Consider the following 21,592-nt stretch of genomic DNA (forward strand, 5'->3'; position numbering starts at 1 on the left):
GATGTGAAGAGAGGAGGGGATTGGGGGGAGGAGAGCAGGCTGGAGGAGGGCTGATGTGAAGAGAGGAGGGGATTGGGGGGAGGAGAGCAGGCTGGAGGAGGGCTGATGTGAAGAGAGGAGGTGATTGGGGGGACGAGAGCAGGCTGGAGGAGGGCTGATGTGAATAGAGGAGGGGATTGGGGGGACGAGAGCAGGCTGGAGGAGGGCTGATGTGAAGAGAGAAGGGGATTGGGGGGAGGAGAGCAGGCTGGAGGAGGGCTGATGTGAAGAGAGGAGGGGATTGGGGGAGGAGAGCAGGCTGGAGGAGGGCTGATGTAAAGAGAGGAGGAGATTTGTGGGATGAGAGCAGGCTGGAGGAGGGCTGATGTGAAGAGAGAAGGGGATTGGGGGGAGGAGAGAAGGCTGGAAGAGGGCTTATGTGAAGAGAGGAGGGGATTGGGGAGAGGAGAGTAGGCTGGAGGAGGGCTGATATGAAGAGAGGAGGGGATTGGGGGAGGAGAGCAGGCTGGAGGAGGGCTGATGTGAAGAGAGGAGGGGATTGGGGGAGGATAGCAGGCTGGAGGAGGGCTGATGTGAAGAGAGGAGGGGATTTGTGGGAGGAGAGCAGGCTGGAGGAGGGCTGATGTGAAGAGAGGAGGAGAGCAGGCTGGAGGAGAGCAGGCTGGAGGAGGGCTGATTTGAAGAGAGGAGGGGATTAGGGGGAGGAGAGCAGGCTGGAGGAGGGCTGATGTGAAGAGAGGAGGGGATTGGGGGGAGGAGAGCAGGCTGGAGGAGGGCTGATGTGAAGAGAGGAGGGGATTGGGGTGAGGAGAGCAGGCAGGAGGAGGGCTGATGTGAAGGGGGGAGGAGAGCAGGCTGGAGGAGGGCTGATGTGAAGAGATGAGGGGATTGGGGGGAGGAGAGCAGGCTGGAGGAGGGCTGATGTGAAGAGAGGAGGAGATTGGGGGGAGGAGAGCAGGCTGGAGGAGGGCTGATGTGAAGAGAGGAGGGGATTGGGGGGAGGAGAGCAGGCTGGAGGAGGGCTGATGTGAAGAGAGGAGGGGAGCAGGCTGGAGGAGAGTAGGCTGGAGGAGGGCTGATTTGAAGAGAGGAGGGGGTTGGGGGGAGGAGAGCAGGCTGGAGGAGGGCTGATGTGAAGAGAGGAGGGGATTGGGGGGAAGAGAGCAGGCTGGAGGAGGGCTGATGTGAAGAGAGGAGGGGATTGGGGGAGGAGAGCAGGCTGGAGGAGGGCTGATGTGAAGTGGGAAGGAGAGCAGGCTGGAGGAGGGCTGATGTGAAGAGAGGAGGGGATTGGGGTGAGGAGAGAATGCTGGAGGAGGGCTGATGTGAAGAGAGGAGGGGATTGGGGGAGGAGAGCAGGCTGGAGGAGGGCTGATGTGAAGGAAGGAGGGGTTTGGGGGGAGGCGAGCAGGCTGGTGGAGGGCTGATGTGAAGAGAGGAGGGGATTGGGGGGAGGAGAGCAGGCTGGAGGAGGGCTGATGTGAAGAGAGGAGGGGATTGGGGGGAGGAGAGCAGGCTGGAGGAGGGCTGATGTGAAGAGAGGAGGGGATTTTTGGGAGGAGAGCAGGCTGGAGGAGGGCTGATGTGAAGAGAGGAGGAGAGCAGGCTGGAGGAGAGCAGGCTGGAGGAGGGCTGATTTGAAGAGAGGAGGGGATTGGGGGGAGGAGAGCAGGCTGGAGGAGGGCTGATGTGAAGAGAGGAGGGGATTGGGGTGAGGAGAGCAGGCTGGAGGAGGGCTGATGTGAAGGGGGGAGGAGAGCAGGCTGGAGGAGGGCTGATGTGAAGAGTGGAGGGGATTGGGGGGAGGAGAGCAGGCTGGAGGAGGGCTGATGTGAAGAGAGGAGGGGATTTGTGGGAGGAAAGCAGGCTGGAGGAGGGCTGATCTGAAGAGAGGAGGAGAGCAGGCTGGAGGAGAGTAGGCTGGAGGAGGGCTGATTTGAAGAGAGGAGGGGGTTGGGGGGAGGAGAGCAGGCTGGAGGAGGGCTGATGTGAAGAGAGGAGGGGATTGGGGGGAAGAGAGCAGGCTGGAGGAGGGCTGATGTGAAGAGAGGAGGGGATTGGGGGAGGAGAGCAGGCTGGAGGAGGGCTGATGTGAAGTGGGGAGGAGAGCAGGCTGGAGGAGGGCTGATGTGAAGAGAGGAGGGGATTGGGGTGAGGAGAGAATGCTGGAGGAGGGCTGATGTGAAGAGAGGAGGGGATTGGGGGAGGAGAGCAGGCTGGAGGAGGGCTGATGTGAAGGAAGGAGGGGTTTGGGGGGAGGCGAGCAGGCTGGTGGAGGGCTGATGTGAAGAGAGGAGGGGATTGGGGGGAGGAGAGCAGGCTGGAGGAGGGCTGATGTGAAGAGAGGAGGGGATTGGGGGGAGGAGAGCAGGCTGGAGGAGGGCTGATGTGAAGAGAGGAGGGGATTTTTGGGAGGAGAGCAGGCTGGAGGAGGGCTGATGTGAAGAGAGGAGGAGAGCAGGCTGGAGGAGAGCAGGCTGGAGGAGGGCTGATTTGAAGAGAGGAGGGGATTGGGGGGAGGAGAGCAGGCTGGAGGAGGGCTGATGTGAAGAGAGGAGGGGATTGGGGTGAGGAGAGCAGGCTGGAGGAGGGCTGATGTGAAGGGGGGAGGAGAGCAGGCTGGAGGAGGGCTGATGTGAAGAGTGGAGGGGATTGGGGGGAGGAGAGCAGGCTGGAGGAGGGCTGATGTGAAGAGAGGAGGGGATTGGGGGAGGAGAGCAGGCTGGAGGAGGGCTGATGTGAAGAGAGTAGGGGATTGGGGGGAGGAGAGCAGGCTGGAGGAGGGCTGATGTGAAGAGAGGTGGGGATTGGGGGGAGGAGAGCAGGCTGGAGGAGGGCTGATATGAAGAGAGGAGGAGAGCAGGCTGGAGGAGAGCAGGCTGGAGGAGGGCTGATTTGAAGAGAGGAGGGGATTGGGGGAGGAGAGCAGGCTGGAGGAGGGCTGATGTGAAGAGAGGAGGGGATTGGGGGGAGAAGAGCAGGCTGGAGGAGGGCTGATGTGAAGAGAGGAGGGGATTGGGGGGAGGAGAGCAGGCTGGAGGACGGCTGATGTGAAGAGAGGAGATGATTGGGGGGAGGAGAGCAGGCTGGAGGAGGGCTGATGTGAAGAGAGGAAGGGATTGGGGGGAGGAGAGCAGGCTGGAGGAGGGCTGATGTGAAGAGAGTAGGGGATTGGGGGGAGGAGAGCAGGCTGGAGGAGGGCTGATGTGAAGAGAGGAGGGGATTGGGGGGAGGAGAGCAGGCTGGAGGAGGGCTGATGTGAAGAGAGGAGGGGATTGGGGGGAGGATAGCAGGCTGGAGGAGGGCTGATTTGAAGGGAGAGGGGATTGGGGGGAGGAGAGCAGGCTGGAGGATGGCTGATGTGAAGAGAGGAGGGGATTGGGGGGAGGAGAGCAGGCTGGAGGAGGGCTGATGTGAAGAGAGGAGGGGATTGGGGGGAGGAGAGCAGGCTGGAGGAGAGCAGGCTGGAGGAGAGCAGGCTGGAGGAGGGCTGATGAAAAGAGAGGAGGGGATTGGGGGAGGAGAGCAGGCTGGAGGAGGGCTGATGTGAAGAGAGAAGGGGATTGGGGGGAGGAGAGCAGGCTGGAGGAGGGCTGATGTGAAGAGAGAAGGGGATTGGGGGGAGGAGAGCAGGCTGGAGGAGGGCTGATGTGAAGAGAGGAGGGGATTGGGGGGAGGAGAGCAGGCTGGAGGAGGGCTGATGTGAAGAGAGGAGGGGATTGGGGTGAGGAGAGCAGGCAGGAGGAGGGCTGATGTGAAGGGGGGAGGAGAGCAGGCTGGAGGAGGGCTGATGTGAAGAGATGAGGGGATTGGGGGGAGGAGAGCAGGCTGGAGGAGGGCTGATGTGAAGAGAGGAGGAGATTGGGGGGAGGAGAGCAGGCTGGAGGAGGGCTGATGTGAAGAGAGGAGGGGATTGGGGGGAGGAGAGCAGGCTGGAGGAGGGCTGATGTGAAGAGAGGAGGGGATTTGTGGGAGGAAAGCAGGCTGGAGGAGGGCTGATGTGAAGAGAGGAGGAGAGCAGGCTGGAGGAGAGTAGGCTGGAGGAGGGCTGATTTGAAGAGAGGAGGGGGTTGGGGGGAGGAGAGCAGGCTGGAGGAGGGCTGATGTGAAGAGAGGAGGGGATTGGGGGGAAGAGAGCAGGCTGGAGGAGGGCTGATGTGAAGAGAGGAGGGGATTGGGGGGAGGAGAGCAGGTTGGTGGAGGGCTGATGTGAAGTGGGGAGGAGAGCAGGCTGGAGGAGGGCTGATGTGAAGAGAGGAGGGGATTGGGGTGAGGAGAGAATGCTGGAGGAGGGCTGATGTGAAGAGAGGAGGGGATTGGGGGAGGAGAGCAGGCTGGAGGAGGGCTGATGTGAAGGAAGGAGGGGTTTGGGGGGAGGCGAGCAGGCTGGAGGAGGGCTGATGTGAAGAGAGGAGGGGATTGGGGGGAGGAGAGCAGGCTGGAGGAGGGCTGATGTGAAGAGAGGAGGGGATTGGGGGGAGGAGAGCAGGCTGGAGGAGGGCTGATGTGAAGAGAGGAGGGGATTTTTGGGAGGAGAGCAGGCTGGAGGAGGGCTGATGTGAAGAGAGGAGGAGAGCAGGCTGGAGGAGAGCAGGCTGGAGGAGGGCTGATTTGAAGAGAGGAGGGGATTGGGGGGAGGAGAGCAGGCTGGAGGAGGGCTGATGTGAAGAGAGGAGGGGATTGGGGTGAGGAGAGCAGGCTGGAGGAGGGCTGATGTGAAGGGGGGAGGAGAGCAGGCTGGAGGAGGGCTGATGTGAAGAGTGGAGGGGATTGGGGGGAGGAGAGCAGCCTGGAGGAGGGCTGATGTGAAGAGAGGAGGGGATTGGGGGAGGAGAGCAGGCTGGAGGAGGGCTGATGTGAAGAGAGGAGGGGATTGGGGGGAGGAGAGCAGGCTGGAGGAGGGCTGATGTGAAGAGAGGAGGGGATTGGGGGGAGGAGAGCAGGCTGGAGGAGGGCTGATGTGAAGAGAGGAGGAGAGCAGGCTGGAGGAGAGCAGGCTGGAGGAGGGCTGATTTGAAGAGAGGAGGGGATTGGGGGGAGGAGAGCAGGCTGGAGGAGGGCTGATGTGAAGAGAGGAGGGGATTGGGGGGAGGAGAGCAGGCTGGAGGAGGGCTGATGTGAAGAGAGGAGGGGATTGGGGGGAGGAGAGCAGGCTGGAGGACGGCTGATGTGAAGAGAGGAGGTGATTGGGGGGAGGAGAGCAGGCTGGAGGAGGGCTGATGTGAAGAGAGGAGGGGATTGGGGGGAGGAGAGCAGGCTGGAGGAGGGCTGATGTGAAGAGAGTAGGGGATTGGGGGGAGGAGAGCAGGCTGGAGGAGGGCTGATGTGAAGAGAGGAGGGGATTGGGGGGAGGAGAGCAGGCTGGAGGAGGGCTGATGTGAAGAGAGGAGGGGATTGGGGGGAGGAGAGCAGGCTGGAGGAGGGCTGATTTGAAGGGAGAGGGGATTGGGGGGAGGAGAGCAGGCTGGAGGAGGGCTGATGAAAAGAGAGGAGGGGATTGGGGGAGGAGAGCAGGCTGGAGGAGGGCTGATGTGAAGAGAGAAGGGGATTGGGGGGAGGAGAGCAGGCTGGAGGAGGGCTGATGTGAAGAGAGAAGGGGATTGGGGGGAGGAGAGCAGGCTGGAGGAGAGCTGATGTGAAGAGAGGAGGGGATTGGGGGGAGGAGAGCAGCCTGGAAGAGGGCTGATGTGAAGAGAGGAGGAGAGCAGGCTGGAGGAGAGCAGGCTGGAGGAGGGCTGATGTGAAGAGAGGAGGAGAGCAGGCTGGAGGAGAGCAGGCTGGAGGAGGGCTGATGTGAAGAGAGGAGGAGAGCAGGCTGGAGGAGAGCAGGCTGGAGGAGGGCTGATGTGAAGAGAGGAGGAGATTGGGGTGAGGAGAGCAGGCAGGAGGAGGGCTGATGTGAAGGGGGGAGGAGAGCAGGCTGGAGGAGGGCTGATGTGAAGAGATGAGGGGATTGGGGGGAGGAGAGCAGGCTGGAGGAGGGCTGATGTGAAGAGAGGAGGAGATTGGGGGGAGGAGAGCAGGCTGGAGGAGGGCTGATGTGAAGAGAGGAGGGGATTGGGGGGAGGAGAGCAGGCTGGAGGAGGGCTGATGTGAAGAGAGGAGGGGATTTGTGGGAGGAAAGCAGGCTGGAGGAGGGCTGATGTGAAGAGAGGAGGAGAGCAGGCTGGAGGAGAGTAGACTGGAGGAGGGCTAATTTGAAGAGAGGAGGGGGTTGGGGGGAGGAGAGCAGGCTGGAGGAGGGCTGATGTGAAGAGAGGAGGGGATTGGGGGGAGGAGAGCAGGCTGGAGGAGGGCTGATTTGAAGAGAGGAGGGGGTTGGGGGGAGGAGAGCAGGCTGGAGGAGGGCTGATGTGAAGAGAGGAGGGGATTGGGGGGAGGAGAGCAGGCTGGAGGAGGGCTGATGTGAAGAGAGGAGGGGATTGGGGGGAGGAGAGCAGGCTGGAGGAGGGCTGATGTGAAGTGGGGAGGAGAGCAGGCTGGAGGAGGGCTGATTTGAAGAGAGGAGGGGATGGGGTGAGGAGAGAATGCTGGAGGAGGGCTGATGTGAAGAGAGGAGGGGATTGGGGGAGGAGAGCAGGCTGGAGGAGGGCTGATGTGAAGGAAGGAGGGGATTGGGGGAGGCGAGCAGGCTGGAGGAGGGCTGATATGAAGAGAGGAGGGGATTGGGGGGAGGAGAGCAGGCTGGAGGAGGGCTGATGTGAAGAGAGGAGGGGATTGGGGGGAGGAGAGCAGGCTGGAGGAGGGCTGATGTGAAGAGAGGAGGGGATTTTTGGGAGGAGAGCAGGCTGGAGGAGGGCTGATGTGAAGAGAGGAGGAGAGCAGGCTGGAGGAGAGCAGGCTGGAGGAGGGCTGATTTGAAGAGAGGAGGAGATTGGGGGTCGTAGAGCAGGCTGGAGGAGGGCTGATGTGAAGAGAGGAGGGGATTGGGGTGAGGAGAGCAGGCTGGAGGAGGGCTGATGTGAAGGGGGGAGGAGAGCAGGCTGGAGGAGGGCTGATGTGAAGAGTGGAGGGGATTGGGAAGAGGAGAGCAGGCTGGAGGAGGGCTGATGTGAAGAGAGGAGGGGATGGGGGAGGAGAAAAGGCTGGAGGAGGGCTGATGTGAAGAGAGTAGGGGATTGGGGGGAGGAGAGCAGGCTGGAGGAGGGCTGATTTGAAGAGAGGAGGGGATTGGGGGGAGGAGAGCAGGCTGGAGGAGGGCTGATGTGAAGAGAGGAGGAGAGCAGGCTGGAGGAGAGCAGGCTGGAGGAGGGCTGATTTGAAGAGAGGAGGGGATTGGGGGGAGGAGAGCAGGCTGGAGGAGGGCTAATGTGAAGAGAGGAGGGGATTGGGGGGAGAAGAGCAGGCTGGAGGAGGGCTGATGTGAAGAGAGGAGGGGATTGGGGGGAGGAGAGCAGGCTGGAGGACGGCTGATGTGAAGAGAGGAGATGATTGGGGGGAGGAGAGCAGGATGGAGGAGGGCTGATGTGAAGAGAGGAGGGGATTGGGGGGAGGAGAGCAGGCTGGAGGAGGGCTGATGTGAAGAGAGTAGGGGATTGGGGGGAGGAGAGCAGGCTGGAGGAGGGCTGATGTGAAGAGAGGAGGGGATTGGGGGGAGGAGAGCAGGCTGGAGGAGGGCTGATGTGAAGAGAGGAGGGGATTGGGGGGAGGAGAGCAGGCTGGAGGAGGGCTGATTTGAAGGGAGAGGGGATTGGGGGGAGGAGAGCATGCTGGAGGAGGGCTGATGTGAAGAGAGGAGGGGATTGGGGGGAGGAGAGCAGGCTGGAGGAGGGCTGATGTGAAGAGAGGAGGGGATTGGGGGGAGGAGAGCAGGCTGGAGGAGAGCAGGCTGGAGGAGAGCAGGCTGGAGGAGGGCTGATGAAAAGAGAGGAGGGGATTGGGGGAGGAGAGCAGGCTGGAGGAGGGCTGATGTGAAGAGAGAAGGGGATTGGGGGGAGGAGAGCAGGCTGGAGGAGGGCTGATGTGAAGAGAGAAGGGGATTGGGGGGAGGAGAGCAGGCTGGAGGAGAGCTGATGTGAAGAGAGGAGGGGATTGGGGGGAGGAGAGCAGCCTGGAAGAGGGCTGATGTGAAGAGAGGAGGAGAGCAGGCTGGAGGAGAGCAGGCTGGAGGAGGGCTGATGTGAAGAGAGGAGGAGAGCAGGCTGGAGGAGAGCAGGCTGGAGGAGGGCTGATGTGAAGAGAGGAGGAGAGCAGGCTGGAGGAGAGAAGGCTGGAGGAGGGCTGATGTGAAGAGAGGAGGAGAGCAGGCTGGAGGAGAGCAGGCTGGAGGAGGGCTGATTTGAAGAGAGGAGGGGATTGGGGGAAGGAGAGCAGGCTGGAGGAGGGCTGATGTGAAGAGAGGAGGGGATTGGGGTGAGGAGAGCAGGCTGGAGGAGGGCTGATGTGAAGGGGGGAGGAGAGCAGGCTGGAGGAGGGCTGATGTGAAGAGTGGAGGGGATTGGGGGGAGGAGAGCAGGCTGGAGGAGGGCTGATGTGAAGAGAGGAGGGGATTGGGGGAGGAGAGCAGGCTGGAGGAGGGCTGATGTGAAGAGAGTAGGGGATTGGGGGGAGGAGAGCAGGCTGGAGGATGGCTGATGTGAAGAGAGGAGGGGATTGGGGGGAGGAGAGCAGGCTGGAGGAGGGCTGATGTGAAGAGAGGAGGAGAGCAGGCTGGAGGAGAGCAGGCTGGAGGAGGGCTGATTTGAAGAGAGGAGGGGATTGGGGGGAGGAGAGCAGGCTGGAGGAGGGCTGATGTGAAGAGAGGAGGGGATTGGGGGGAGTAGAGCAGGCTGGAGGAGGGCTGATGTGAAGAGAGGAGGGGATTGGGGGGAGGAGAGCAGGCTGGAGGACGGCTGATGTGAAGAGAGGAGATGATTGGGGGGAGGAGAGCAGGCTGGAGGAGGGCTGATGTGAAGAGAGGAGGGGATTGGGGGGAGGAGAGCAGGCTGGAGGACGGCTGATGTGAAGAGAGGAGGGGATTGGGGTGAGGAGAGCAGGCTGGAGGAGGGCTGATGTGAAGAGAGGAGGGGATTGGGGGGAGGAGAGCAGGCTGGAGGAGGGCTGATGTGAAGAGAGGAGGGGATTGGGGGGAGGAGAGCAGGCTGGAGGAGGGCTGATTTGAAGGGAGAGGGGATTGGGGGGAGGAGAGCAGGCTGGAGGAGGGCTGATGTGAAGAGAGGAGGGGATTGGGGGGAGGAGAGCAGGCTGGAGGACGGCTGATGTGAAGAGAGGAGGGGATTGGGGTGAGGAGAGCAGGCTGGAGGAGGGCTGATGTGAAGAGAGGGGGGGATTGGGGGGAGGAGAGCAGGCTGGAGGAGGGCTGATGTGAAGAGAGGAGGGGATTGGGGGGAGGAGAGCAGGCTGGAGGAGGGCTGATTTGAAGAGAGGAGGGGATTGGGGGGAGGAGAGCAGGCTGGAGGAGGGCTGATGTGAAGAGAGGAGGGGATTGGGGGGAGGAGAGCAGGCTGGAGGAGGGCTGATGTGAAGAGAGGAGGGGATTGGGGGGAGGAGAGCAGGCTGGAGGAGAGCAGGCTGGAGGAGAGCAGTCTGGAGGAGGGCTGATGAAAAGAGAGGAGGGGATTGGGGGAGGAGAGCAGGCTGGAGGAGGGCTGATGTGAAGAGAGAAGGGGATTGGGGGGAGGAGAGCAGGCTGGAGGAGGGCTGATGTGAAGAGAGGAGGGGATTTGTGGGAGGAGAGCAGGCTGGAGGAGGGCTGATGTGAAGAGAGGAGGGGATTGGGGGGAGGATAGCAGGCTGGAGGAGGGCTGATGTGAAGAGAGGAGGGGATCTTGCTGGGAGGAGAGCAGGCTGGAGGAGGGCTGATGTGAGAGGGGGGGCAGGCTGGGGAGAGCAGGCTGGAGGAGGGCTGATGTGAAGAGAGGATGGGATCTGGGGGGAGGAGAGCAGGCTGGAGGAGGGCTGATGTGAAGAGAGGAGGAGAGCAGGCTGGAGGAGAGCAGGCTGGAGGAGGGCTGATGTGAAGAGAGGAGGAGAGCAGGCTGGAGGAGAGCAGGCTGGAGGAGGGCTGATGTGAAGAGAGGAGGGGATTTGGGGGAGGAGAGCAGGCTGGAGGAGGGCTGATGTGAATAGAGGAGGGGATTGGGGGGAGGAGAGCAGGCTGGAGGAGGGCTGATGTGAAGAGAGGAGGGGATTGGGGGGAGGAGAGCAGGCTGGAGGAGGGCTGATTTGAAGGGAGAGGGGATTGGGGGGAGGAGAGCAGGCTGGAGGAGGGCTGATGTGAAGAGAGGAGGGGATTGGGGGGAGGAGAGCAGGCTGGAGGAGGGCTGATGTGAAGAGAGGAGGGGATTTGTGGGAGGAAAGCAGGCTGGAGGAGGGCTGATGTGAAGAGAGGAGGAGAGCAGGCTGGAGGAGAGCAGGCTGGAGGAGGGCTGATTTGAAGAGAGGAGGGGATTGGGGGGAGGAGAGCAGGCTGGAGGAGGGCTGATGTGAAGAGAGGAGGGGATTGGGGGGAGGAGAGCAGGCTGGAGGAGGGCTGATGTGAAGAGAGGAGGGGATTGGGGGGAGGAGAGCAGGCTGGAGGACGGCTGATGTGAAGAGAGGAGATGATTGGGGGGAGGAGAGCAGGCTGGAGGAGGGCTGATGTGAAGAGAGGAGGGGATTGGGGGGAGGAGAGCAGGCTGGAGGACGGCTGATGTGAAGAGAGGAGGGGATTGGGGTGAGGAGAGCAGGCTGGAAGAGGGCTGATGTGAAGAGAGGAGGGGATTGGGGGGAGGAGAGCAGGCTGGAGGAGGGCTGATGTGAAGAGAGGAGGGGATTGGGGGGAGGAGAGCAGGCTGGAGGAGGGCTGATTTGAAGGGAGAGGGGATTGGGGGGAGGAGAGCAGGCTGGAGGAGGGCTGATGTGAAGAGAGGAGGGGATTGGGGGGAGGAGAGCAGGCTGGAGGAGGGCTGATGTGAAGAGAGGAGGGGATTGGGGGGAGGAGAGCAGGCTGGAGGAGAGCAGGCTGGAGGAGAGCAGTCTGGAGGAGGGCTGATGAAAAGAGAGGAGGGGATTGGGGGAGGAGAGCAGGCTGGAGGAGGGCTGATGTGAAGAGAGAAGGGGATTGGGGGGAGGAGAGAAGCTGGAGGAGGGCTGATGTGAAGAGAGAAGGGGATTGGGGGGAGGAGAGCAGGCTGGAAGAGGGCTGATGTGAAGAGAGGAGGAGAGCAGGCTGGAGGAGAGCAGGCTGGAGGAGGGCTGATGTGAAGAGAGGAGGAGAGCAGGCTGGAGGAGAGCAGGCTGGAGGAGTGCTGATGTGAAGAGAGGAGGAGAGCAGGCTGGAGGAGAGCAGGCTGGAGGAGGGCTGATGTGTAGAGAGGAGGAGAGCAGGCTGGAGGAGAGCAGGCTGGAGGAGGGCTGATGTGAAGAGAGGAGGAGAGCAGGCTGGAGGAGAGCAGGCTGGAGGAGGGCTGATGTGAAGAGAGGAGGGGATTGGGGGGAGGAGAGCAGGCTGGAGGAGGGCTGATGTGAATAGAGGAGGGGATTGGGGGGAGGAGAGCAGGCTGGAGGAGGGCTGATGTGAAGAGAGGAGGGGATTGGGGGGAGGAGAGCAGGCTGGAGGAGGGCTGATTTGAAGGGAGAGGGGATTGGGGGGAGGAGAGCAGGCTGGAGGAGGGCTGATGTGAAGAGAGGAGGGGATTGGGGGGAGGAGAGCAGGCTGGAGGAGGGCTGATGTGATGAGAGGAGGGGATTGGGGGGAGGAGAGCAGGCTGGAGGAGAGCGGGCTGGAGGAGAGCAGGCTGGAGGAGGGCTGATGTGAAGAGAGAAGGGGATTGGGGGGAGGAGAGCAGGCTGGAGGATGGCTGATTTGAAGGGAGGAGGGGATTGGGGGGAGGAGAGCAGGCTGGAGGAGGGCTGATGTGAAGAGAGAAGGTGATTGGGGGGAGGAGAGCAGGCTGGAGGAGGGCTGATTTGAAGGGAGGAGGGGATTGGGGGGAGGAGAGCAGGCTGGAGGAGGGCTGATGTGAAGAGAGAAGGGGATTGGGGGGAGGAGAGCAGGCTGGGCTGATGTGAAGAGAGGAGGGGATTGGGGGGAGGAGAGCAGGCTGGAGGAGGGCTGATTTGAAGGGAGAGGGGATTGGGGGGAGGAGAGCAGGCTGGAGGAGGGCTGATGTGAAGAGAGGAGGGGATTGGGGGGAGGAGAGCAGGCTGGAGGAGGGCTGATGTGATGAGAGGAGGGGATTGGGGGGAGGAGAGCAGGCTGGAGGAGAGCGGGCTGGAGGAGAGCAGGCTGGAGGAGGGCTGATGTGAAGAGAGAAGGGGATTGGGGGGAGGAGAGCAGGCTGGAGGATGGCTGATTTGAAGGGAGGAGGGGATTGGGGGGAGGAGAGCAGGCTGGAGGAGGGCTGATGTGAAGAGAGAAGGTGATTGGGGGGAGGAGAGCAGGCTGGAGGAGGGCTGATTTGAAGGGAGGAGGGGATTGGGGGGAGGAGAGCAGGCTGGAGGAGGGCTGATGTGAAGAGAGAAGGGGATTGGGGGGAGGAGAGCAGGCTGGAGGAGGGCTGATGTGAAGAGAGAAGGGGATTGGGGGGAGGAGAGCAGGCTGGAGGATGGCTGATTTGAAGGGAGGAGGGGATTGGGGGGAGGAGAGCAGTCTGGAGGAGGGCTGATGTGAAGAGAGAAGGGGATTGGGGGGAGGAGAGCAACCTGGAGGAGGGCTGATTTGAAGGGAGGAGGGGATTGGGGGGAGGAGAGCAGGCTGGAGGAGGGCTGATGTGAAGAGAGAAGGGGATTGGGGGGAGGAGAGCAGGCTGGAGGAGGGCTGATTTGAAGGGAGGAGGGGATTGGGGGGAGGAGAGCAGGCTGGAGGAGAGCAGGCTGGAGGAGGGCTGATGTAAAGAGAGGAGGGGATTGGGGGGAGGAGAGCAGGCTGGAGGAGGGCTGATGTGAAGAGAGGAGGGGATTGGGGGGAGGAGAGCAGGCTGGAGGAGGGCTGATGTGAAGAGAGGAGGGGATTGGGGGGAGAAGAGCAGGCTGGAGAAGAGCTGATGTGAAGAGCGGAGGGGATTGGGGGAGGAGAGCAGGCTGGAAGAGGGCTGATGTGAAGAGAGGAGGAGAGCAGGCTGGAGGAGAGCAGGCTGGAGGAGGGCTGATTTGAAGAGAGGAGGGGGTTGGGGGGAGGAGAGCAGGCTGGAGGAGGGCTGATGTGAAGAGAGGAGGGGATTGGGGGGAGGAGAGCAGGCTGGAGGAGGACTGATGTGAAGAGAGGAGGGGATTGGGGGAGGAGCGCAGGCTGGAGGAGGGCTGATGTGAAGTGGGGAGGAGAGCAGGCTGGAGGAGGGCTGATGTGAAGAGAGGAGGGGATTGGGGTGAGGAGAGAATGCTGGAGGAGGGCTGATGTGAAGAGAGGAGGGGATTGGGGGAGGAGAGCAGGCTGGAGGAGGGTTGATGTGAAGAGAGGAGGGGATTGGGGTGAGGAGAGCAGGCTGGAGGAGGGCTGATGTGAAGAGAGGAGTGGATTGGGGGGAGGAGAGCAGGCTGGAGGAGGGCTGATGTGAAGAGAGGAGGAGAGCAGATTGGAGGAGAGCAGGCTGGAGGAGGGCTGATTTGAAGAGAGGAGGGGATTGGGGGGAGGAGAGCAGGCTGGAGGAGGGCTGATGTGAAGAGAGGAGGGGATTGGGGTGAGGAGAGCAGGCTGGAGGAGGGCTGATGTGAAGGGGGGAGGAGAGCAGGCTGGAGGAGGGCTGATGTGAAGAGTGGAGGGGATTGGGGGGAGGAGAGCAGGCTGGAGGAGGGCTGATGTGAAGAGAGGGGGGGATTGGGGGGAGGAGAGCAGACTGGAGGAGGGCTGATGTGAAGAGAGTAGGGGATTGGGGGGAGGAGAGCAGGCTGGAGGAGGGCTGATGTGAAGAGAGGAGGGGATTGGGGGGAGGAGAGCAGGCTGGAGGAGGGCTGATGTGAAGAGAGGAGGAGAGCAGGCTGGAGGAGAGCAGGCTGGAGGAGGGCTGATTTGAAGAGAGGAGGGGATTGGGGGGAGGAGAGCAGGCTGGAGGAGGGCTGATGTGAAGAGAGGAGGGGATTGGGGGGAGGAGAGCAGGCTGGAGGAGGGCTGATGTGAAGAGAGGAGGGGATGGGGGAGGAGAGCAGGCTGGAGGACGGCTGATGTGAAGAGAGGAGGTGATTGGGGGGAGGAGAGCAGGCTGGAGGAGGGCTGATGTGAAGAGAGGAGGGGATGGGGGAGGAGAGCAGGCTGGAGGAGGGCTGATGTGAAGAGAGGAGGGGATTGGGGGGAGGAGAGCAGGCTGGAGGACGGCTGATGTGAAGAGAGGAGGGGATTGGGGTGAGGAGAGCAGGCTGGAGGAGAGCAGGCTGGAGGAGGGCTGATGTGAAGAGAGGAGGAGAGCAGGCTGGAGGAGAGCAGGCTGGAGGAGGGCTGATGTGAAGAGAGGAGGAGAGCAGGCTGGAGGAGAGCAGGCTGGAGGAGGGCTGATGTGAAGAGAGGAGGAGAGCAGGCTGGAGGAGAGCAGGCTGGAGGAGGGCTGATGTGAAGAGAGGAGGAGAGCAGGCTGGAGGAGAGCAGGCTGGAGGAGGGCTGATGTGAAGAGAGGAGGGGATTGGGGGGAGGAGAGCAGGCTGGAGGAGGGCTGATGTGAATAGAGGAGGGGATTGGGGGGAGGAGAGCAGGCTGGAGGAGGGCTGATGTGAAGAGAGGAGGGGATTGGGGGGAGGAGAGCAGGCTGGAGGAGGGCTAATTTGAAGGGAGAGGGGATTGGGGGGAGGAGAGCAGGCTGGAGGAGGGCTGATGTGAAGAGAGGAGGGGATTGGGGGGAGGAGAGCAGGCTGGAGGAGGGCTGATGTGAAGAGAGGAGGGGATTGGGGGAGGAGAGCAGGCTGGAGGAGAGCAGGCTGGAGGAGGGCTGATGTAAAGAGAGGAGGGGATTGGGGGGAGGAGAGCAGGCTGGAGGAGGGCTGATGTGAAGAGAGAAGGGGATTGGGGGGAGGAGAGCAGGCTGGAGGATGGCTGATTTGAAGGGAGGAGGGGATTGGGGGGAGGAGAGCAGGCTGGAGGAGGGCTGATGTGAAGAGAGAAGGGGATTGGGGGGAGGAGAGCAGGCTGGAGGAGGGCTGATTTGAAGGGAGGAGGGGATTGGGGGGAGGAGAGCAGGCTGGAGGAGGGCTGATGTAAAGAGAGAAGGGGATTGGGGGGAGGAGAGCAGGCTGGAGGAGGGCTGATTTGAAGGGAGGAGGGGATTGGGGGGAGGAGAGCAGGCTGGAGGACGGCTGATGTGAAGAGAGAAGAGGATTGGGGGGAGGAGAGCAGGCTGGAGGAGGGCTGATTTGAAGGGAGGAGGGGATTGGGGGGAGGAGAGCAGGCTGGAGGAGAGCAGGCTGGAGGAGGGCTGATGTAAAGAGAGGAGGGGATTGGGGGGAGGAGAGCAGGCTGGAAGAGGGCTGATGTGAAGAGAGGAGGAGAGCAAGCTGGAGGAGAGCAGGCTGGAGGAGGGCTGATGTGAAGAGAGGAGGAGAGCAGGCTGGAGGAGAGCAGGCTGGAGGAGGGCTGATGTGAAGAGAGGAGGAGAGCAGGCTGGAGGAGAGCAGGCTGGAGGAGGGCTGATGTGAAGAGAGGAGGAGAGCAGGCTGGAGGAGAGCAGGCTGGAGGAGGGCTGATGTGAAGAGAGGAGGAGAGCAGGCTGGAGGAGAGCAGGCTGGAGTGAGGGCTGATGTGAAGAGAGGAGGAGAGCAAGCTGGAGGAGAGCAGGCTGGAGGAGGGCTGATGTGAAGAGAGGAGGAGAGCAGGCTGGAGGAGAGCAGGCTGGAGGAGGGCTGATGTGAAGAGAGGAGGAGAGCAGGCTGATGTGAAGAAGGGCGACAGGGTGTTCCGTTAGGGTGTAGTTATTCTCAGCGTGGGAGTGTAATGTTGCCTGTCAGCTGGAACACAAGTGCCCCTGAGACTGGGAACAGAGCATTCATGAGCACGCACACACACACGCTCGCACACACGCACGCACGCACACCACCAGCAACAACAACAGTTCAAACACAGCCAGCGCAGGCAATATAGAAACTGTACAGTTACAACAATGATCACAGTCAGCACAATTATCACCATTACAAGATTCACAGTCAGAGCAGCCAAGACACAAGGTTACCGATACAGGCCACCATAGGCAGCTACAGATATAGTATCTGATCCATCATAACCAGACTCACATACTGAATATACTGTATATAGCTGAATTCTGGTAGATGTAGGTGCAGGGTAGAGGCAGACACAGCGGAAGGGAAGGCTGAAGTGGTTGACCCTGACAAGGTAATATCACCACCATGGGTCATTGAATAATTTACACACTGGATACTTCTTCTGCCCATGAAGAAACAGATTATGCGGGAGATGGTGTCTTTTCCCACATTAAACCAAAATATGATACTTTGAGCATTTGTCTGAAGTATAACCAAGGTGTGTTTGTATGTTTGTGCGTTGCGGAAGAGACTGTTGTTGTTTTGCCCGGGAGGAAATGAAAGAGTCACAGTAAAAGATTAGAGTTTCAGGCTTTCTGCTTGTGAGATGATGCTGTTTTTATTTCAGTACAGATTAATTATTGAAGCAGTTAGAGTGCAGCAAGGTGGAGGAGAATGAGGAAGAAGAGGAGCAGGAGCAGGGGGGGGAGGAGGAGGAGGAGGAAGAGGAGGAAGAAGAGGAGCAGGGGGAGCAGGAGGGGGAGGAGGAGGAGCAGGCTAATACGAATCATTGGTGTTAGACAGCTGTGTGTCCTGTTTAGATGTACGAGAGCTGTGTGTCCTGTTTAGATGTAGAGAGCTGTGTGTCCTGTTTAGATGTAGAGAGCTGTGTGTCCTGTTTAGATGTAGACAGCTATGTGTCCTGTTTAGATGTAGAGAGCTGTGTGTCCTGTTTAGATGTAGAGAGCTGTGTGTCCTGTTTAGATGTAGACAGCTATGTGTCCTGTTTAGATGTAGAGAGCTGTGTGTCCTGTTTAGATGTAGAGAGCTGTGTGTCCTGTTTAGATGTAGACAGCTGTGTGTCCTGTTTAGATGTAGAGAGTTGTGTGTCCTGTTTAGATGTAGAGAGCTGTGTGTCCTGTTTAGATGTAGACAGCTATGTGTCCTGTTTAGATGTAGACAGCTGTGTGTCCTGTTTAGATGTAGAGAGTTGTGTGTCCTGTTTAGATGTAGAGAGCTGTGTGTCCTGTTTAGATGTAGACAGCTATGTGTCCTGTTTAGGTTTAAAGTAAAGACCTGTGTGTGTGTAAGAGTCTTAAGTATTTGCTGTGTGGTCTGGATGAGAGGTGGGCTGCATTTGAAATGGCAACCTATAGAGCCCTAAAGGACCTGGTCAACAGTAGTGCACTATATACACTATCCAATAAGGGTTCTTCCGCTGTCCCCATAGGAGAACCCTTTGAAGAGCCGTTTTTTGGTTAGAGGTAGAACCCTTTTGGTTCCAGGTATTACCCTTTTGGTTTCCTTCCCACAGAGGGTTCTACATGGAACCCAAAAGAGTTCTAACTGGAACCAAAAAGGGTTCTCCTATGGGGACAGACAAAAAGAGTGTAGGAAATAGGGTGCCAGTTTGCTGGTCTTAGTGAGGAGGTGTTCATCAGTAGGACATCTGAGGTCCCTGACCTTCAGGTGACATTCTTCCTGAGAATAGCGAACCAGCCAGACAACCTACTTCACTGCCTGGAGGTCTACAGTATGGATGTTACTGCCCACCGCTCACTTCTCTGAACGGAGAAAAGGTTAACAGGTTTTTATCCTGATTCACTGAATCTTACGAATCAAATGATGTTCCTGGAAAGAGACTTTGTAAACAAAGGCAACATAATCCAATCAAATGATTATCCTAATCTGCTCATTGTTTCAATGTCTCTGTGTCTCCAAATCTCAACTCTATGTTGTACTGAGCTAAATTCCCCTCAATGCTCACTGTGCTCTCTCTCTCTCTGATTTCTGTATATATATACAGAAATCAATCTCTCGCTCTCTCTGTCTCTCTGTCTGTTTGTCTAATCCTGGCTGACTGTTCATCGACAGTACCACACCTCTCTCAGGATACTGACCTCCTGTGTGTATCAGCATCATGTCACCATCTCTCAGATGCCTCCTCTGCCCCGCTCCCCGCTTGTCTTTTTTTTTACTTCACTATTGCTGTGACATGATTGTTTCAACTAGCTACCTTAAGATGAATGCACTGACTGTAAGTCACTCTGGATAAGAGCGTCTGCTATTGTAAATGACAAAAATTGTAAACGGTGCCATCATTTGAAGTGCATTACAGGGGTGAGAATAGCCTAATGGAGGGGAACGTGTGAGTGGAACACAATGAGCTGATGTGAACCATGTGGCTAATCCAGTCAACTGGAGAAAACCATCACCTCAACTCCCCATCATACTGCAGCCACTGGACTGTGGGGGTTTAGACGGTGTGTGTGTGTGTGTGTGTGTGTGTGTGTGTGTGTGTGTGTGTGTGTGTGTGTGTGTGTGTGTGTGTGTGTGTGTGTGTGTGTAGGTGGGCGTATCGGACCGTCAGTAAAGACACAATCACGTCACAACTGTTTGTCAGATCAGAGACTATATAATGTACACACACATCTCTAGAGGGATGTTGCATCCTGCGTACTCATTGCAGCAGCAACAGGCGATGAGAACATCCCACGACCCTGCAGTCCAAATTAGAAGGACCTTCGCTCTGCGCAAGATTGAAATCTCACTTCACTAAACACTGCGTGTGTATATGTGTGCGTGTGTGATGTATGTGTGTGTGTGTGTGTTTCTGTGTACGAGGGTGCATTTGTGTGTGTGTGTGTATCCACTAATCAAGCATCCAATTATGCTAATCAAGAGGCAGTTAGTTCAGAAGCCCATGAAACCCTGTGAGTCAGCTCTGGACTGCATCGTCTAATGTTGTGGCTCACTGGCTCACTGCTAAATGACAGTCCTCTGTGGAAGGCTTATGCATACTCTGTTAGGCTGTGTTATGTAAAGATATGCACAGTGAGGATGATACCAGGGCATTATGAATATGGACTGGGTGATATGAACAAAAATATAAACGCAACATGCGACTATTTCAATGTTTTTACTGAGTTACAGTTCATATAAGGAAATCAGTTAATTGAAATAAATTCATTAGGCCCTAGTCTATGGATTTCACATGACTGGGCAGGGGTTCAGCCATGGGTGGGCCTGGGAGGGCATAGGCCCACCCACTTGGGAGCCAGGCCCACCCACTGGGGAGCTAGGCCCTGCCAATCAGAATGAGTTTTTCCTCACAAAAGGGCTTTATCACAGACAGAAATACTCAGTTTCATAAGCTGTCCTGTTGGCTGGTCTCAGACGATCACGCAGGTGAAGAAGCCGGATGTGGAGGTCCTGGACTGGCGTGATTACACATGGTCTGCGGTTGTGAGGTCGGTTGGACGTACTGCCAAATTCTCAAAAATTACGTTGGAGGCGGCTCTTGGTAGAGAAGTTAACATTCAATTCTCTGGCAACAGCTCTGCTGGATATTCCTGCAGTCAGCATGCTAATTGCATGCTCCTTCAAAACTTGAGACATCTTTGGTATTGTGTTATGTGACAAAACTGCACATTTTAGAGTGGCCTTTTATTGTCCCCAGCACAAGGTGCACCAAACAAATTTGTGGGCAACATTTGAGAGAAACAAGCTTTTTGTGCGAATGGAACATTTCTGGAATCTTTTATTTCAGCTCATGAAACATGGGACCAACACTTTACACGTTGCGTTTATATTTTAGTTCAGGGTAGTACAAATATCAAGTAGAAGGGTAGTTGTAGAGTGCAGTGTGTACTATATAAGAGTTTTTAATGTTCAATATACAGTACACAGTCCATGTCTCAATTGTCTCAAGGCTTAAAAATCCTCCTCCTCTTCATCTACACTGATTGAAGTGGATTTAACAGGTGACATCAACAAGGGATCATAGCTTTTACCTGAATTTACCTGGTCAGTCTATGTCATTCACCTGGTCAGTCAATGTCATTCACCTGGTCAGTCTATGTCATTTACCTGGTCAGTCTATGTCATAGAAAAAGCAGGTGTTCCTAGTGTTTTGTCCACTCATTTTAAATATGTACTATGAGCATGAATATGAACTAGCAGTGTTCGTTTTATAGGGCAAAATGAATATGTATCGAAACGGTAGTCTTTAATATGAATTTATAGAGAGGTCATTAGTTCAATATGATGATGTACTAGAATGGTGATCTGATGAGTCACTAACCAGTGATGATGGCATTACGCCAGTATGAATATGTACTGTCAATGGTGTTTTTGGGGTGCTGCTCTCTATGTATTTGGCTTAGAGCCCACTTGGAAAGTTCACCCGGCATATACAGACTGGGACACTTGAATCACTGAGCATCAAATGTGGGTGTGGGGCAACAACATGGAATGTTGTCTTAAAGGTTTATTTTTATTTTTGCACGCCTTATCTGCCAGTTGTTACATTGTTTTCTCTCTCTCTCCCTCTCTGTGTATGTGTGTGTGTGTATGTGTGTAGCTGCCTTGGGTGCGGAGATAGAGGAGCGACTGGTGACCCACCTGCTGTCTCCAGAGCGCTACAACAAACTGATCAGACCTGCTGTCAACAAGAGCCAACAGGTCACCATCCATATACAGGTGTCCCTAGCCCAGCTCATTAATGTGGTGAGCCACACACACACACACACACACACACACACACACACACACACACACACACACACACACACACACACACACACACACACACACACACACACACACACACACACACACACACACACACACACATTATCTCTCACGCTTCTCTCTCCCTGCCTGTGTGTCTGTTACAGAATGAGAGAGAACAGATCATGACCACCAACTGCTGGCTGACTCAGGTATGGAATGACTACAGGTTGGTATGGGACCCAGAAGAGTATGAGGGCATAAAGAAGGTCCGCCTCCCGTCTCAACACATCTGGCTGCCTGACATCGTCCTCTACAACAAGTGAGTGAGCTGTGTGCTATGTGAATAGAATCCATATCTATAGCTCAGACACTATGGATGCGTTTATAGTCATCTCAAACTATATAATCGCTCAGTACAAGTGTTGTTTTTTGGTATTTTATTAGCATCCCCATTAGCTGTTGGTAAAGCAAGAGCTACTCTTCCTGGGGTCCACACAAAACATGAAATATGACATAATACTATCAGGTTTCAGGTATGACCCAGAAACAGGAGACAAAGGGCTGTGAGACATGGGTTTAACTCTGGACACATGGAAGGTGGGATGGCGGTCTGCTTGTCGTCGATACCTGGAGGTGGTCTTGAGGAGGCTCGACCGGGCTCTCCTCCAGGTACGACGACAGCGGCGGACAAACATCTGGGTCGAAGGTATGCCGACCTCTTCTTCTTGCTCAGGGAAGAGTGGGGGCTGATATAACGCAGGGAACACTCAAAGGGCGGGAGACCCGTTGCAGAGCAAGGAAGGGTGCTGCGGGCGTATTTGACCCACACTAGTTGCTGGCTCCAGGTGGTGGGGTTGGCGGAGACCAGGCAGCGCAGAGTAGTTTCTAGGTCCTGGTTGGCTCGCTCTGACTGGCTGTTGGACTGGGGGTGGAACCCGGAGGACAGGCTGGCCGACGACCCAATGAGGGAGCAGAACTGAGG

At 57.6% G+C, this 21,592-nt stretch overlaps 1 protein-coding gene across 1 annotated transcript in view; it reads left to right on the forward strand.

The window, feature by feature from the left end:
• The window catches only part of LOC106611789 (neuronal acetylcholine receptor subunit beta-2), a 60,206-nt gene that overhangs the window by 30,995 nt on the left and 7,619 nt on the right, over window positions 1-21,592 (forward strand). The window contains exons 2-3 of the mRNA XM_014212375.3: window positions 20,459-20,604; window positions 20,775-20,929. Coding sequence (XP_014067850.1) covers window positions 20,459-20,604; window positions 20,775-20,929 — 301 coding nt within the window. The remainder of the gene's footprint in view (window positions 1-20,458; window positions 20,605-20,774; window positions 20,930-21,592) is intronic.

The sequence above is a fragment of the Salmo salar genome, chromosome 09 (genome assembly GCF_965601325.2).
Source record: "Salmo salar chromosome 09, fSalSal1, whole genome shotgun sequence".
Lineage (NCBI taxonomy): Eukaryota > Metazoa > Chordata > Actinopteri > Salmoniformes > Salmonidae > Salmo > Salmo salar.